The sequence below is a fragment of the Pygocentrus nattereri genome, chromosome 5 (genome assembly GCF_015220715.1).
Source record: "Pygocentrus nattereri isolate fPygNat1 chromosome 5, fPygNat1.pri, whole genome shotgun sequence".
NCBI classification, from domain to species: domain Eukaryota; kingdom Metazoa; phylum Chordata; class Actinopteri; order Characiformes; family Serrasalmidae; genus Pygocentrus; species Pygocentrus nattereri.
The window spans coordinates 32,287,487-32,303,906 of NC_051215.1; the positions used below are offsets into that span (position 1 = coordinate 32,287,487).

At 41.1% G+C, this 16,420-nt stretch overlaps 1 protein-coding gene across 14 annotated transcripts in view; it reads left to right on the forward strand.

Annotated features, from left to right (window-relative positions):
* kiaa1109 (KIAA1109 ortholog) overlaps positions 1–12,584 on the forward strand; it is a 56,692-nt gene extending 44,108 nt beyond the window's left edge. For 8 of the 14 annotated variants that reach the window (XM_017690456.2, XM_017690455.2, XM_017690467.2 and 5 more), the window contains 19 exons: positions 146–326; positions 1,060–1,243; positions 2,385–2,546; positions 2,707–2,843; positions 3,280–3,478; positions 3,796–3,999; positions 4,137–4,313; positions 4,594–4,731; positions 4,828–5,043; positions 5,487–5,634; positions 5,807–5,964; positions 6,127–6,313; positions 6,544–6,761; positions 7,004–7,306; positions 7,510–7,713; positions 7,819–8,013; positions 8,188–8,322; positions 9,875–10,046; positions 11,436–12,584. In XM_017690456.2, the coding sequence (XP_017545945.2) occupies positions 146–326; positions 1,060–1,243; positions 2,385–2,546; positions 2,707–2,843; positions 3,280–3,478; positions 3,796–3,999; positions 4,137–4,313; positions 4,594–4,731; positions 4,828–5,043; positions 5,487–5,634; positions 5,807–5,964; positions 6,127–6,313; positions 6,544–6,761; positions 7,004–7,306; positions 7,510–7,713; positions 7,819–8,013; positions 8,188–8,322; positions 9,875–10,046; positions 11,436–11,655 (3,538 nt within the window). In that variant the 3' untranslated portion in view covers positions 11,656–12,584. The remainder of the gene's footprint in view (positions 1–145; positions 327–1,059; positions 1,244–2,384; positions 2,547–2,706; positions 2,844–3,279; positions 3,479–3,795; positions 4,000–4,136; positions 4,314–4,593; positions 4,732–4,827; positions 5,044–5,486; positions 5,635–5,806; positions 5,965–6,126; positions 6,314–6,543; positions 6,762–7,003; positions 7,307–7,509; positions 7,714–7,818; positions 8,014–8,187; positions 8,323–9,874; positions 10,047–11,435) is intronic. The other 6 variants (XM_017690461.2, XM_017690471.2, XM_017690460.2 and 3 more) reach the window with 5 other exon arrangements.
* Positions 12,585–16,420: the final 3,836 nt, after the last annotated feature.

Sequence of the window (16,420 nt, forward strand, 5' to 3'; positions counted from 1 at the left end):
TTCATCCCTGGCCACTCGTACAAGTTCACTCACACATACATACAGTTCAACCTCACAGTCATTAGCAACAGTTTATTGTTAGTGTGTATCTGCTGTGTACATAATCAGATTTGCGTATGTGTGATACTCTCCCTCCTCCCTGTAGGAGTTGTGATCGGAGTTCGCGGAGTCTGGATCAAGATTCTCCTCCAAAGAGACGAAAGCTGCAGCCCAGCTTCACCTCTAGCTCGAACATGCTGAGTGCTAAAAGAGTGCCCTCCTCCCTACAGAGCAAAAGTAGTGACATCGAGACCACAGTCTTTTACATTCCGGGAGTAGACGTCAAGGTCTGCAGCCACACACTCAAGCACTCTTACTCATCTGATGCTTTAATAAAGTCAGTTGAAAAGGCAGATAATCAAAGTTAAAGTAAGGTCAGACATAAAGGTCTGCATGGTTTTTCAGTCCTGCTCCCACAAGATTTTATTCCACTCCTGCAGAAAACCTTTACCATTTATCCCATTCATACTTATGAGAATCAAATGTATTTAATGGTTTGGTCAAGTTGCTCAGTGTATTAGCCCAGGGCTAGCGCATTAGTTCAAGGTTAGCTCGGCTAGCAAGTTTGCGGTTAATAAAGGTTTTAGCTTGGTGCTATGGTACCATGTCCACTCGTCTGCAAAAGCACCCTTCTCTGACTGTGGAACTAAAAGAAAACAGTTAAAACATTGTGATGTGTTTAAGCTGAGAGAATTTTTTTTTTTTTTTTTTTGGATTTTTACCTGATTTTTCTCCTCGATTTAATTGTCTCCAATTCCAGAAGTCTTGAAAGGCATATTTGAACCTTGCAACCTTCACCTACTATGTGACGGGTTAATCCTTCCTATGCTCGCCTCATCGCTCAGCCGTTTTGTTTCTTTTTTTACAATGTTACTGAATAATAAGTATTAGGATGTGCACATAAAAAGCTTAAAGCTGTTGCTGTTGTTGTTGTTGTTGTTGTTGTTGTTGTTGTTGTTGTTGTTGTTGTTGTTGTTGTTGTTGTTGTTGACATATTTAATGTGAATCATGTCTCCACAGCTGCACTACAACTCCAAAACCTTGAAGACGGACTCGCCCAATGCCTCGCGAGGCTCATCCTTACCAAGAACCTTCTCTAAAGAGTCCAAGCTGTATGGTATGAGAGACTCTCCTGGCCCTGTGCCCACAGCCCCTGGCAAGACTAACACACTCCTGTCCCCTCCTCCCCCTCCTCTGCCCTCAGGTACACACACTCTCTCTGTCTCTCTATCTGCCCAAGTGCCTGCTCCTGCCAAGCCAGGCCAGCTGCATGCTCCCAGCCCAGCCTGCATCCCTGGAGCATGGCCAACCACATGGCCCTCAGGCTGTGCTCTGTTGCTTCTGCAGTAGCGCAGTACTCACCTCACTGTGGCTTTCTTAGCTTCAGCTTGTGACTTTCTTTCTGTGTGTGTGTGTGTGTGTGTGTGTGTTTGCTGTCTGTGTGTAAATCTCTACATGGCCACGATGAAGGTGCCCACTCAGACACATTTTGTTTGCATGGCACAGCGCTTTGGAGTGATGTTTGAGTTTCTTTTGCTGGGGAAACAAGTCTTTCTTACAGTACCAGGAACCCCATTATCACACAGTGTCACACACCTAAGCACTGCTATTCTACATTTCTAATGAAATAGGAAACATTGGCTCCATTTCAGTAATTTTTAACATGCCCTCACCAACTTTGACTCACCATTTGGTTATGCATCACACCCATTTACTATTTTGCATTACAAATCAGAACACGCTCACCCTTGACACTGTTGGCCACAGTGAGCAAACTGGCCCCAGAATAAATTCTTATTTCTTAAATAAATTCTTATTCTGGGGTTTGAAAAGGGAATTGTGTCAGACTACAATGATTTCTCAACAAGTACATCTGCTGAAATTAATTATATTCACTCAGTCCCTCACCCCTCCAAGGACCCATCTAACAGACTTCACTTGAGCTAATAAAACAATGAAACAACCTTTAGGATGGCAATGTGGATTCTCCTGAGTGAAAATGGTGAGGCCAAGGGCATATTAAAACCGGTATTGAAATGGGTGGGTTTTCATTCTAGAAGGCTTTTCAATACTAAATGCTTATGGCGTGTAGTTCTGCGTCTCACATGGTGCATTATCAGTTCTGCGTCTCACATGGTGCATGCACGCTTTGAGAGACTTGCCTACTTTTATATGCCTCCATAGCCTGATCTGATGTTAGCCAAAGAGCAGAATTTGTAAAATGAGCTTTTGTGTGCATTTGTGTCAGTCTAGTGGACAAACACATATTAGTAGTAATGAGAAGTGTTTGAGAGCTGCTGTCGTCATGACATGGGTAAGAGAGGTTAACTACTGTTTGTGTTTAGCTAAAGGCAAGGCGAGTGTCGGTGTGAAGACTGCTAAGCTGTATGCATGGGTGGCCCTGCAGACTCTTCCAGAGGAAATGGTGATTAGCCCTTGCTTGTTGGACTTCCTTGAGAAAGCTTTGGAGACCATCCCCATTACACCAGTGGACAGGAACTATACAGGTGTGTACTTTATAAGATTTCAGTTAGCTAATCTGTTAAAGAGATGTTTGGCATATAGAGAAGTAGAGTGTATCATTGATGCTATGGTGAAGTGTGTGTGTGTGTGTGTGTGTGTGTGTGTGTGTGTGTGTGTGTGTGTGTGTGTGTGTGTGTGTAACAGTGAGTGCTCCTGAGGAGGATGTTGGGCATTTTGACTCTGTGGATCCCCTGGAGGAGTCTCAGGTCTCTCTGGTGTCAGCGTCTGCCTCGCCATACTCCTCTTTTCCAGTGGATGTGGTCGTCTACGTCAGAGTACAGGTAGTTTGTGTGGTTTTTTTTTTTAGGAAGTACACCGTTCATTTCTGGCAAAAAAGTACATGTACTGTGCAAAAGTTAAAGACCACCCTTTATTTACTGAATACGGAAAAATATCCCTGCAGATTTCTTTGAACAACTGAAAGTGAGTCTCTTTAAAAGAATGGAAACTGTAAACTGATAGAAGCAAAATGTGAACACAAAATACTGAAAAATGTGTACAGAACAACTTGGTTATTGAATGGCCATTATGTTTGGAAATTAATTACGTGAAGGGTGGTTTCTGATTTGTACAGTACTGTAAAATTATAATAGAGAAGAATAGATTATAAAACATCATAAATTAGATCATAGAATGTGAGTATTATTTTGTCCCTTTGTTGTATTACGTAAGTTTTTGAAGTGCTTTAATGATTAAGTTTGTGTGTATGTCTTTCAGCCATCTCAGATTCGCTTCAGCTGTCTGCCCATGTCCCGTGTGGAGTGTATGTTGAAGCTACCCTCTCTGGACCTTGTCTTCTCCTCCAATAGGGGTGAACTGGAACCCCCCACCTCCACCCATCCTGCCGAAACGCAACATACACCCTCATCCACACCCCCCTCTGTGCACAATGCCCACAGGGTGCCTGGCAGTAAGGGTAGGATCTTATTTCTCTGTAGGGCTGAATATTCATCAAAGTTTATAAAAGAGAAGAATGTTATTAAATATTAAATATTTTGAAGGTTTAAACAGGGATTGCAACAGAGATCTGTGTCACAACATAGTGAGGACATTACTTGCACAGTCACATCTTAGGCACACTTCATCCACTGATATTTTCTAATCATCTAGGCTGTCAGATATTGAGAAACATGAAGAGAAAATACACCAAAAAATTCTATTTAATTTCTGAGCTCAGCCCTAAATTCTTTCAGACATTCTTTGTAATGCTTTGACTGAAATCTCTTTGAACAGGTCCATCTACAGGTTTGGGCAGTCCTCTGGGGCGGAGTCGACACAGTAGCAGTCAGTCTGATTTATCAGGACCATCCACTAACTCTTCAGGGCTGAGCTTCACAGCATGCATGTCTGATTTCTCTCTCTACGTGTTCCATCCCTACGGGGCCGGCAAGCAAAAGTCTGCTGTAACTGGCCTGCCACCAGGACCAGGACCACTGGGTAGGAGTCCCACACTGGAGATCCTCATAAAGCTTTATTGTATTGTTTTTTTTGAGGTTTTTTACTGAACCTTTTGAGGTTCTTGTTTCACTTTTAGCACTTATTTGCTGTGAAGCTTATGAATGCTTGTGTTTCAGGAGCAGTGGAGGAGGAGAGCACCTCCGTGACAGGCAGGAAGGACTCACTCTCTATTAACCTGGAGTTTGTCAAAGTCAGTCTGTCCAGGATGAGGCGCACAGGATGCCCTGCCTTTATTGACACCTTCCTCGCCAGCAAAGGGGGCAAGATGGACACCACTCTCATTAACATCTCAGGTACATTTGTAATATCCAATATCAAGTACTGACCTGATTCTGTTCAATTAACGTTTGATTTGATTATCTTGGTATCAATTTATTTTTAACAATACACTGAGTTCACACATGCAGCTGGTGGAACTATAAAATAAAGAGTTGAATCGCCATCTTTAGACGGGTGCATTATGATGATTGGTGTTGTTGTTTTTTTTTTTTTAAACACCACTAACTTTTCACCTTCTGGGCACCTCCAGCATACATCACCTGAGAGAGTATATTTGCATGTCTTCTTATTTAGCGGTGTGCGATATTGGTTCAGCCTCCTTTAAGTACGACATGAGGCGTCTCAGTGAGATCTTGGCCTTCCCGAAAGCCTGGTACCGACGCAGCATTGCAAGGCGACTGTTCCTTGGAGACCAGACAATTAATCTTCCAGGTCAGACATCATAACGTGTCTATTGCATGTTGATTTTCATCTAAATCCTCCTAAACCTGTTCTCAGTTTTGCTGTTGTTGCTCGTGTATGTTTCAGCTTCTGGCCCTGCCACCCCAGACTCAGCTGAAAGTGTAGCCCAGCATCTGTCTCCTGAGTCCAGCCGTAAAGCATACTGGAGGACGTGGGATGGCCAGCCAGCCCAGCACCCCTCCTCCAATGTGTTCAATGATTCCACCCCCAGTCACACGCACCTCAAATCACCTGCTACTGGCCGCTCTCGTAGTGTGTCTGACTCCTCTGCACCCCGTCGAGGTACACGAGGAACCTGGCATAATGCAGGGCTGCCGACCAGAATGGAAATTATTCACTTACATCAGTCTTAAATGCACAGTAACAACAAACAGCTTGTTTAATTCTAAAAATAAAGAGAGGTTTGGAAATGGTTATGCACAAATTATTATACTGTTTTAGGCTCACAGAAGCACACAAGCATTATAACTGGGAAATGTAATCGTGAAAAATGTAAGATATAGGACCTTTAAGCATTTAAGCCTGAAAAAAAATGGATGTGCTGGTCATCTTGAGGACAAAAGGCCTAGAGCTTAATTTAATAATTAAAAATATATATATTTATGGAAAATAATAGCAATTCACCATTGCAATATTGGTCCAAAAACTACATTCCCACATTCTTGCACCATACCATAAATACTCACAGAGGTGTTGTTTAATTAATGTTATGTTGTCTTCTGCAGATTCTGTGACTAAAACTTCCACCCCGTTCCGGAATAATAAGGCAGCAGCACAGCAGGGGTCGCCATGGGAGACTTTGGTGGTATTCGTCATCAACCTCAAACAGCTCAATGTCCAAATGAACATGAGCAACGTAATGGGCAACAACACGTACGAGACCAACCTGACACCACATCTGTATTTACATGAACATACAAGCTTGATATTATGTCACAACCTGCTCTTTATACAATTAAACCAAATGGAAGTGCCAGGTCTATATAGTATTTCCAAATATATAGTGGATGCAATCAAATTTGTGTTTGGCTGTGTGTGTTTATAGGTGGACAACGAGTGGCTTAAAGAGTCAGGGACGTCTCTCGGTGGGCAGTAATCGAGATCGAGAGATCAGCATGGCTGTGGGACTAGGTCGTTCCAAACTGGACTCCAAAGGAGGAGTGGTGGGAGGAAACATTGATGTGAACACACTTGAGATGGTCTGTAAGTACACCTTTTGATCCTTTTCCTGCCCATACCTGAAGATTGGCTGTTTTTCAAATTTAGAAAACACTGTATGTTCATAGTTTGTAGCCTGGGTGGTAATTCAGCCTGGGTGATATTTCAAACTGGGTGGTATTTTTATTAATTTCTGACTTCTTATAGCCCATATCTCAGAGCATCCCAACCAGCAGCCCAGCCATAAGATCCAGATCACAATGGGTTCAACAGAGGCCCGGCTGGACTACATGGGCTCTAGCATTCTAATGGGGGTCTTCAGCAATGCTGACCTGCAGCTCCAGGATGAGTGGAAGGTCAACCTTTGCACGGAGGCCAGCTTATCAGAGAAAAGGTAAAGGGTTGAGAAGTGCACCAAGTGGTCTGTCAGAGAAAGGAAACTATCAAAAATAAGCAACAAGCATTGTACTGCCTGCTGAATTACACTTTAACAGGAAAGTAGGTTTGTTGGTCAAAAGAGAGTAGTGGATTTATCAGAACTGAAATTTCATAATCTACTGTAGTTTCAAAGCCTTTAAATTATTTCATTATTCCTTCACATATCTGTATATGTGTGTTGTACAGTGAGATCTTTGTGCATGGAGACCTGCAGTGGGATATCTTCCAGGTGATTATCTCTCGCTCCACCACGCCCGATCTCATAAAGATTGGGATGAAGCTGCAGGAGTTTTTCACTCAGCAGTTTGACACCAGCAAGCGTGCGCTGTCTACCTGGGGCCCAGGCTCCTTCCCGCCCCCCAAAACACCTGTGGCTAATGTGGAAAAAGGTGCTGCTGAGCTCTGTGAGTGTCTGTGCGTCAGTGCATGCTAATCCTGGTCTCTGTGTAAAAATCATGCATGTGTAAGATTCAGCTTTGATTAGACTGTAGAGTTGCAACATGAACCTTACTCATGCCTGGAAAGTGAAACTGCAGCCAACTGATGGCTTTAGAACATTATTCTCTTAGGTTTATTTTAGAGAATGATTAAGAATTGATGAAAAATTAATCACTCTTGCTTCGCTCTTGCTCTCTCGCTCTCTCAGATATGGATGCAGCTCATCACCGACACTGGCCGGCTGTGCTGAAGATGGTAGCTGGCTGTCACATCTCGCTCTTCCAGATGCCCCTTCCAGAGGATGCGGTGCAGCTAGGAGGCTCCATGAGTCTTCATGGCAACCACATGACCCTTGCCTGTTTCCATGGGCCCAACTTCCGCTCCAAGTTATGGGTTCTGTTCCACCTGGAGGAGCCCAACATCGCCTTCTGGACTGAGGCTCAGAAGATCTGGGAGGATGGTACTGAAACCTACCTGACAGTCCATACTGACACTGACTGCAGCAAAAATGGTAGCTTTGTTAAACAGTTGCTAATACATCTATGTAATCTTTGGCCAAACTGCTTGCAATTGAAATTAATCGGCTCTTGTAAAAATGTTGTTTTAAAAACTAACATGATGTTGTTCCCAAAATCTAACATCAACTTGACTACACAAAAGTGTAACTAACAGGGTCTTCTGTTGTTCTCTTTCTCCCCCTATCTGTGTGTCCAGGATCCAACGATGACTCTACATACATTGTACAGACTCTGGATTTTCACCTAGGACACAATACCATGGTAACCAAGCCTTGTGGAGCACTAGAGAGCCCTATGGCAACCATCACCAAGGTTTCCCGCCGCCGACATGAGAACCCACCTCATGGAGTTGCCACAGTCAAAGAGTGGTTCAGTTATGTCACAGCAATGAGGAATGAAGGTACTGTAGATAAAGGCACACACTCTGTAGCTGGTATGATTAGTTGATAAAGTTAATAACATTGATTATTGCATCTCTGTTTATTTCTGTCTGTTTCTTTCTCAGAGCTGAATTTACTAAGGAATGTGGATGCAAATAATTCAGAGAACGGAGCTGCTGCTAAGAGCTCCAGCTTGCTGAGTGGCTTCCGAGGCTCATCTAGCTACAACCATGAGACTGAGACCATCTTCGCTTTGCCAAGGATGCAGCTTGACTTCAAATCCATTCACGTGCAAGACCCAGAGGAGCCTTCTCTTAGTGGTACTCACAGTGCAGCATGAATTGGAACAGCAGGCGTCTTATTTAACCCACTTATCTTATTTAATCCACCAGCTTATCAGTGTCTTGTACCATCATTTAAGAGAAGATATTGTCGTTGTTTTGTGAAATTTTATCTAGACACTTGTATCTGAGCATGTGTATTTCTGTCTGTAGATGCCAACAGCAAGCCCAAAGTGGAGTGCAGTGTGGTGACGGAGTTTACAGATCATATCTGTGTTACCATGGATGCTGAACTCATCATGTTCCTGCATGATCTGGTCTCTGCCTACCTGAAAGAGAAGGAAAAAGGTAAAATGCATCCAAACCTGTATCACCTGTATTCACCTCAAAATCTATTATCAAGCAGTTATTTACTGACAGTGGTGGACAGTAACTAAGTAAATGTAATTCTTTACTGTACTTAAGTAGTTTTTTTTTTTTCTGTATATAGAATTATGTACAAATGCAGTTTGACTGGCATGCTTCTTTTTTTCTGAATTCATGCAAACACTTTCATTTTATAGTAAATTAGTTTATGTTTATGAACAGAGACCTACAGATCAATACAGTAAAGGAAAACTTATTTGTGATCTTGAGTTTAAAGCAAGTTTTTATTCAACTTGTAACTAATTTACAAAGTAATCTTAAACTGAAACTTTGCTTGTTAGTAAAAACTGATTTCAGAGCCACTCGGTTCTCCCTGATGGAAACTGTTTACCTTCAGTGTTTTGTGCTTATGATCATTTTAATAGATGTCAGCATCACTAATTAATGACATTCTATTAAAAGACTGGTTTACCAAGAGAGACGCTGGAGGATTTTCACCTGAAATGAGTTCATGAAGCGAGTCTTGTTGCAAAAATGATAACAGCCATAATTAATCTTTTAGTACTTTTACTTTCGTTACTTAAGTACATTTGAAGCCAAATACTTTTGTACTTTTACTCAAGTTGAGGTCTAGAGTAAGGACTTCTACTTTTCCTGGAGTAATATTTTACCTTGGGTATCTCTACTTTAACTCAAGTACATGATTTGTGTACTTCGTCCACCACTGTTTACTGATTTGCATCCAACCACTTTACAGGCAGATATTAGCACTCATACTAGTTTGGATTTACAGCAGTGTGCATTTCACTGGGGCAAGTGTTTAAAACTGAAGCACAGTTGTCTGAAATCCAGGTAGCTTCTGAGTAACAATAGCTAGACAACAGGAACTTTTCAGTGAGCATGTATGCGTCTTAATTGACTAAAGATAATTTTTTATATATATACATATGTATGTATATATATATATATATATATATATATATATATATATATATATATATATATATATATATATATATATATATTAGTACATATGGATACGTGTATACCTGTATTGGGGGGTTAGTTGCAGTTCATAAATACCAACAATGTCAGATGAGACAGGAAAACAGATTTTCCAGAGACAACAACTGTGCAGTTTCAGTGTGTAATGTAATGGTTGTACTTCAGCATTAAAAACATGAAAGCATGTCAGAAACATTTTGCATAATTCTAGAATATGTTAAGAGATTATTGTGAATATGCTCTTTTAAGGTGTTAGTCAAAGGATAATCTGTCATGTTACTTTTAAAGGTGTAAAAAAAGCATTTTAGTGAGCACTGCTGAATTAGTTTTGGCAAAAGTGCAGTTGTATTTGGCAAATGTTTAGTATCGGTTCTAAATGGCTAAATAAAAATAAATGTTTCAATTTAACTTTTGCTTTACACACCTAATATAACAGGTATAAAATCTGAACCTCTCTCCATGTTCAGCCTCTGTATTCATCACGCTGGAATTTTATTGAAGTGTGTTTTTTCGTGTGAATTTGCTGCAGCCCTGTTTGCCCCACGGATGTTTTCATCACGGCCTGGTCAGAAGAGCCCCACGGCGCTGCAGGAAGAGGGCTCAACCGAGAAGGAGAAACCCAAAGAAGATGGAACAAACTACACCACTGTGGACTGGCGGGAGTTCCTCTGCAATACCTGGCACCTGGAGCCCACACTGCGGTAACAAACACAGAATATCTGCAGCTGTCTTACTATAGACAGCTGAGTTTTAGTGATTAAATCTGGACTGTCTTCATGAATCTAATCATTACACAATGGTGGATTTTGTAATTTCACGTCAGTTTATACATTTCCAGGTCCTGCCTCTCATAGTTACTGTTGCCGTGCCTGTCAAACTTTCAGTTCATGCTGTCTGATAGAATCTGTAGAAACATTTACAATTTTAGCATAAATGTTTAGTCCAAACAGACGTTTGGGAGTTGACAAGATATGGATGTTGGCCAATTTACAAAGGGTTTGGCTTGTATACAAGCAAATTTTAAACAGCAGCAATGGGAAGCATAGGAGTTAATACTATGGTTGGATAGTGTAGTGGGTAACACCTCTGCCTTCTACGCTGTAAACTGAGGTTCAGTCCCCCACCAGGGCAAGCACCCTATACTGTACCAGTAAGAATCCTTGGGCAAGACTCTTAACACTACCCTGGCCTACCTGTGTAAAAATGATCAAGTTGTAAGTCACTCTGGATAAGAGTGTCTGCCAAATGCCGTTAATAAATGTAAATGTAATACGTTTTCATATTTATACAGAATGATTTTAATTGCAAATGTGAGCACTGTACAGTTAAGTTGTTTAATTTCTCAAGCTTAACTGCATATGACTAAGTGATCTGACCACTGGGCTTCATTCACTGGCCATTCTTTTAAAAACATTTCTTCTTAAAACCCTCTTAAGCAGTTTTCATGACCTTTTTTTTTCTTATTTGGGATTTGTTCTCAGGTAAGAACAGAATCTACACACTCATGAGCACAAATGTGTGAACAGTTCTGCAGTTTAACATGTCATGAATGTGATGTAGAATTTTACTTAGGACTTTTTCAAGAACAAATTTTCATACAATTTTGCCTCCTTCACAAATATCTCCCTTTGTGCTGTAGCATCATATTACAATGCTTTTTAGCAAATACAGTTTAGCTTACCTTAGAACAAACAGGTACACCAATATATTTGACCCAAGTTTTGACATTGAGCTTTGACCGTGCTTTTCCATAGATTTTAATACAAAACTTTTTCAGCTTTGGGAATTAAAAACACCGCTAGCCTCCATATGATCTGGATAGTGTATGTGCTTGAATTACAGGTTCTCCGGTTAAACATCTTTTATCCTAATAATTCTAACCCATTTACTGTAAATGCTGTTCTCACTCTAAATCAGTTCTGAGGAATTTCGTCAGTTTTTTCTTTGCAAAGTTGTGCTGAGAGAGGGTTGTGATTGACTGGGAGAGTAGTCTGTAATTGTTTTGCAAATGGTTGACAAAGTGGTTTAAGTAATCTGTAGTTTTGTTTTATGCAATAATGCATACAAACATATATGTGCATGTTTTTCAGGTTAATTTCATGGACAGGTCGAAAGATCGACCCAGTGGGAGTGGACTACATCCTTCAGAAGCTGGGCTTCCATCATGCAAGAACTACAATTCCCAAATGGCTTCAAAGAGGAGTGATGGACCCACTGGATAAAGTTCTGTCTGTTCTCATTAAGAAACTGGGCACTGCATTGCAGGATGAAAAGGAAAAGAAAGGAGTACGAGACAAAGAGGAGCATTAACATTTTCTCTCACAGTCTTCTCCTCAAATACACATGCACAAACACACACACACACACACCTGCTCTTATGTGAGATCTAGATCAATGTGACTATAAGCTAATCTGATACACTGGAATGATCAACACTACTGTACACACTCACAAACGCAGTCACTGCACCATCCTGTGTGAAATTAGTGTCAACATAGATGCTTACTGTGGTGCATGTGGCCGTTTTGCTTCAGGACTGGTTGAAAGTTGCTTGTTTATTGTCTGTATATTTTGATCTGAACTTGCAATCGTCCGTAACCTGCTGCTGAATGCCAGTTGGACTCCTTAACATGGATTATATGCACTTATACATTTAAGGTTTCATTAAGTATTCAATAACACTGGCTGCCAGTGAAATCTGAAGCTGTCTTACTTGGAGCTGCACTTTACAAAATGGCTTCAGAGCCGTAGCATCTTTAATGGCACGTCATGCTCTCTCTCCAACAGTTTTAAAATTCCAGTTTTCATTCTTAATGTAATTTAAAACATAAAAAGATGTGCCAATTTTTCCACTGCACACCTTTTTTTTTTTTTTTTTGGAGTTCTTTTTCCATGTGTGGAAGCCCAGGCGTGTCCACTAGTTTGTTTAATATTGACCAAATGGTGAGTTGTCCAGGCTAAGTTGGGTTTGGAATGTTAGTTTTTACAACAGTTGTCATAACAAGATCAAACCTAGGATTGTATTTTGAAATGTGAATTTTTATTCTAACACTGTACATGATTTTTATTGGCATTCGTGACGTTTTGCTATCTTAAATGTATAATCTGTAACCCATGTTAGGCCTGTGTGTTTTTTTTTGTTTTTTTTTTTGAAGTGAAATAGACCTGTCATGTGTGTGTATATACTGAAATGAATAGGTTTAATGTGCTTTAACTGAATAAAATGATTGTGACTTTTAGTTTTGTGTCTTAAAATAATCACATCTTACATTTTATGTCAGTTACTCCACGTTGCTGCTTTTTTCGTGTAAAAGATAAAGTAAAAATGCGCAGTAGAGACCAATATTTCCACTCTTTACTCTCATTTTCTCAACACAGAACAACACAAACCACAACACTGATAGTACTGAGCACTTTTCAGCTCCAGTTACATTAATGTGAATCCGTAAATAAAACATAAAAGTATATATTGAATATCTATATTGATCGAATTCAAAAGATGTATTAATATAAAGCTATTATCAAAGGAAAATACTTAATATAATTCTAAAATATTGAGGGTGAAATATCCTAAATAATAATCTAAATCTCTGCTCTTCTCAAGTTCTGAACATGGTTCATTGTCGAGGAGCTACAGTGGTGGTGGTAGAAACCAGGGGTCGCAGTGTCAGCAACGCAAATATAGCCGTTTAATTTACTACGTAAAATCACCAGTGAGACACTTCTGAGTTTCCCTGGAACGGATCGTTTCACATCAAAGCAGTCTGAATGTCTCTGTTTACATTTTAACCATTTCATTATGCATAAATTTTGAAAAATCGGTTGAGTTTCCCTTTAAGATGCGCGTTACCGAGAGAGGCCTTCGTTTAGGCCGCAACGGGTATGATTCGGATTTCCTCCTCGCTGCGCAGTACACTGCGCAACTCTCGCAGCTGTGGCTCATGCGCACAAACAGCGCAAAATAACGGAACCAAAGAGCCGCTCTGGCTTCAGCCCGCTGCGCTGGACATTTGATGGCCGGTCCACGGAAGAAGCCCAGAGTTCAACCTGTAGTGCTCTGTATGCGGAGTGAGGAGCCATTTTGAGATGCAGCACTTGACCGGGCAAAACGGGACGCGGCCAGGCCTTTTGTCTGTAGACGTCCAGTAGAACAACGTCAGTGAACAAACTGCATAAACATTAAAAACTGTAATATTTTTGTTATTTTATCAGTAATTTTAGCTAGTAAAGAAAGAAAGGGGGAGCCATAGGGCACATGTTTTTACAGGAAACATTAAACAAGGCGCATACTTACTGTTTTGAGGGTAACAGAATTTGGTTTGGATTGAGGAAATTTACATTCATGAGTACCAAATTTTGCCAAAAGGATAAACAAATTAATAATTTAAAATTCTTTAATTTATTATGTATATAATGACTGAAGCCAAACAATACATTATCCGTGTAAAGGTGCAGAGCCAGATCAGGTATAGAGGATTGTCTGGGTTTACAGGTAAGCGGACAGGCACTATATACACTAGCTATAAACGTATAAAACCAAACACTTAGGCCCGCAGACTGCTTCCATAAACGTGTGAACGAATGAGTCGCTCTGAGGAGCTCAGTGAATTCCAGCATGGTCCCGTGATCGGACGCCAGCTGTGCAAGTCCAGTCGTGAAATTTCCTCACTACTAAATATTCCACAGTCAACTGTCAGTGGTATTATAACAAAGTGGAAGCGATTGGGAACGACAGCAACTCAGCCACAAAGTGGTTGGCCAGGTAAAATGACAGAGCAGGGTCAACGGATGCTGAGGCACATAGTGCGCAGAGGTCACCGACTTTCTGCAGAGTCAGTCACTACAGACCTCCAAACTTCATGTGGCCTTTAGATTCAAGAACAGCGTAGAGAGCTTCATGGAATGGGTTTCCATGGCTGACCAGTTGCATCCAAGCCTTACATCACCAAGTGCAATGCAAAGCATCGATTGGAGTGGTGGAAAGTGCCGCAGCTGGACTCTAGAGCAGTGGACCTGTAGATGTACATGTGTTCTGTAGAGTGACCAATCACGCTTCTCCATCTGGCAATCCGATGGACGAGTCTGGGTTTGGTTTCCAGGAGAACGGTACTTGTCTGACTGCACTGTACGAAGTGTAAAGTTTGGTGGAGGGGGGATTATGGTGTGGGGTTGTTTTTCAGGAGTTGGGCTTGTCCCCTTCCAGTGAAAGGAACTCTTAATGCTTCAGCAACCAAGAGATTTTGGACAATTTCATGTTCCCAAACTTTGTGGGATCAGTTTGGGGACGGCCCCTTCTTTCCAACATGACTGTGCACTAGTACACAAAGCAAGGTCCATAAAGACATGGATGAGCAAGTTTGGTGTGGAAGAACTTGTCTGGCCTATACAGAGTCCTGATCTCAACACGATAGAACACTTTTGGCATGAATTATAGCAGAGACTGCGAGTCAGGTGTTCTCGTCTAACATCAATGTTTGACCTCACAAATGTGCTTCTGGAAGAATGGTCAAAAATTCCCATAAACACACTCCAAAACTTTGTGGAAAGCCTTCCCCGAAGAGTTGAAACTGTTATAGCTGTAAAGGGTGGCCCAACATCATTTTAAACCTTATGGATTAAGAATGGGATCTCAGCAAATTTCATATGTGTGTGAAGACAGACAACCAATGACCAAGTACTTTTGGCAATATAGTGTATATCTGTGCAGCCAATTTCTATCTTTGGGGTTTTAAAATAAGGCTCCTTATGTATTGGCTGTGAAGTGTTCACTCATTTCTGAAACCCTTTTGTTTTGTGGCTTTTGTTCAAAGACTTAAAACGCATCATATCCGTGGTTTCCTCTAGAGCTTTTTGGACCTTTGGTATTCTGGATCATATGAAAGGACCATAATACACTAAAACAGCTGCACAAACAGCAAACAAAGCCTGACATCAAGAAGTGAAAGCACAGTGGGATCTTGTGGATACAGAGCTACTCCAGAAGTCTGAAAATCTCTAGAGAAGCTAACTTGTTTGACTAAAATGCGGTCAGTGGATTTTGCCCACAACTACAACCCCAATTCCAATGAAGTTGGGACATTGTGTAAAACATAAATATAAACAGAATATGACGATTTGCAAATCCTTTTCAACCTATATTCAATTGAATACACTAAGATATTTAATGTTCAAAAGGATAAACTTTGTTTTTTGCAAATATTCACTCATTTTGAATTTGATGCCTGCAACACGTTCCAAAGAAGTTGGGACAGGGGCAACAAAAGACTGGGAAAGTTGAGGAATGATCAAAAAAACACCTGTTTCGAACATTCCACAGGTAAACAGGTTAATTGGATACAGGTGAGTGTCATGATTGGGTATAAAGGGAGCATCCCTGAAAGGCTCAGTCGTTCACAAGCAAGGATGGGGCGAGGTTCACCACAACAGTTTAAGAAGAATGTTTCTCAACATGCAATTGCAAGGAATTTAGGGATTTCATCATCTACAGTCCATAATATCATCAAAAGATTCAGAGAATCTGGAGAAATCTCTGCAAGTAAGCAACAAGGCAGAAAACCAACATTGAATGCCCGTGACCTTTGATCCCTCAGGCAGCACTGCATTAAAAACCGACATCATTCTGTAACGGATATTCCCACATGGGCTCAGGAACACTTCAGAAATCCACTGTCAGTGAACACAGTTCGTCGCTCCATCTACAAGTGCAAGTTAAAACTGCCATGCAAAGCGAAAGCCATATATCAACAACACCCAGAAACACCACCAGCTTCTCTGGGCCCGAGCTCATCTGAGATGGACTGACGCAAAGTGGAAAAGTGTCCTGTGGTCTGACGAGTCCACGCTTCAAATTGTTTTTGGAAATCATGGACATCGTGTCCTCCGGGCCAAAGAGGAGAAGGACTGTCCGGATTGTGATCAGGGCAAAGTTCAAAAGCCAGCATCTCTGATGGTGTGGGGGTGTGTTAGTGCCCATGGCATGGGTAACTTTCACATCTGTGAAGGCAGCATTAATGCTAAAAGGTACATACAGGTTTTGGAGCAACATATGCTGCCATCCAAGCAACGTCTTTTTCAG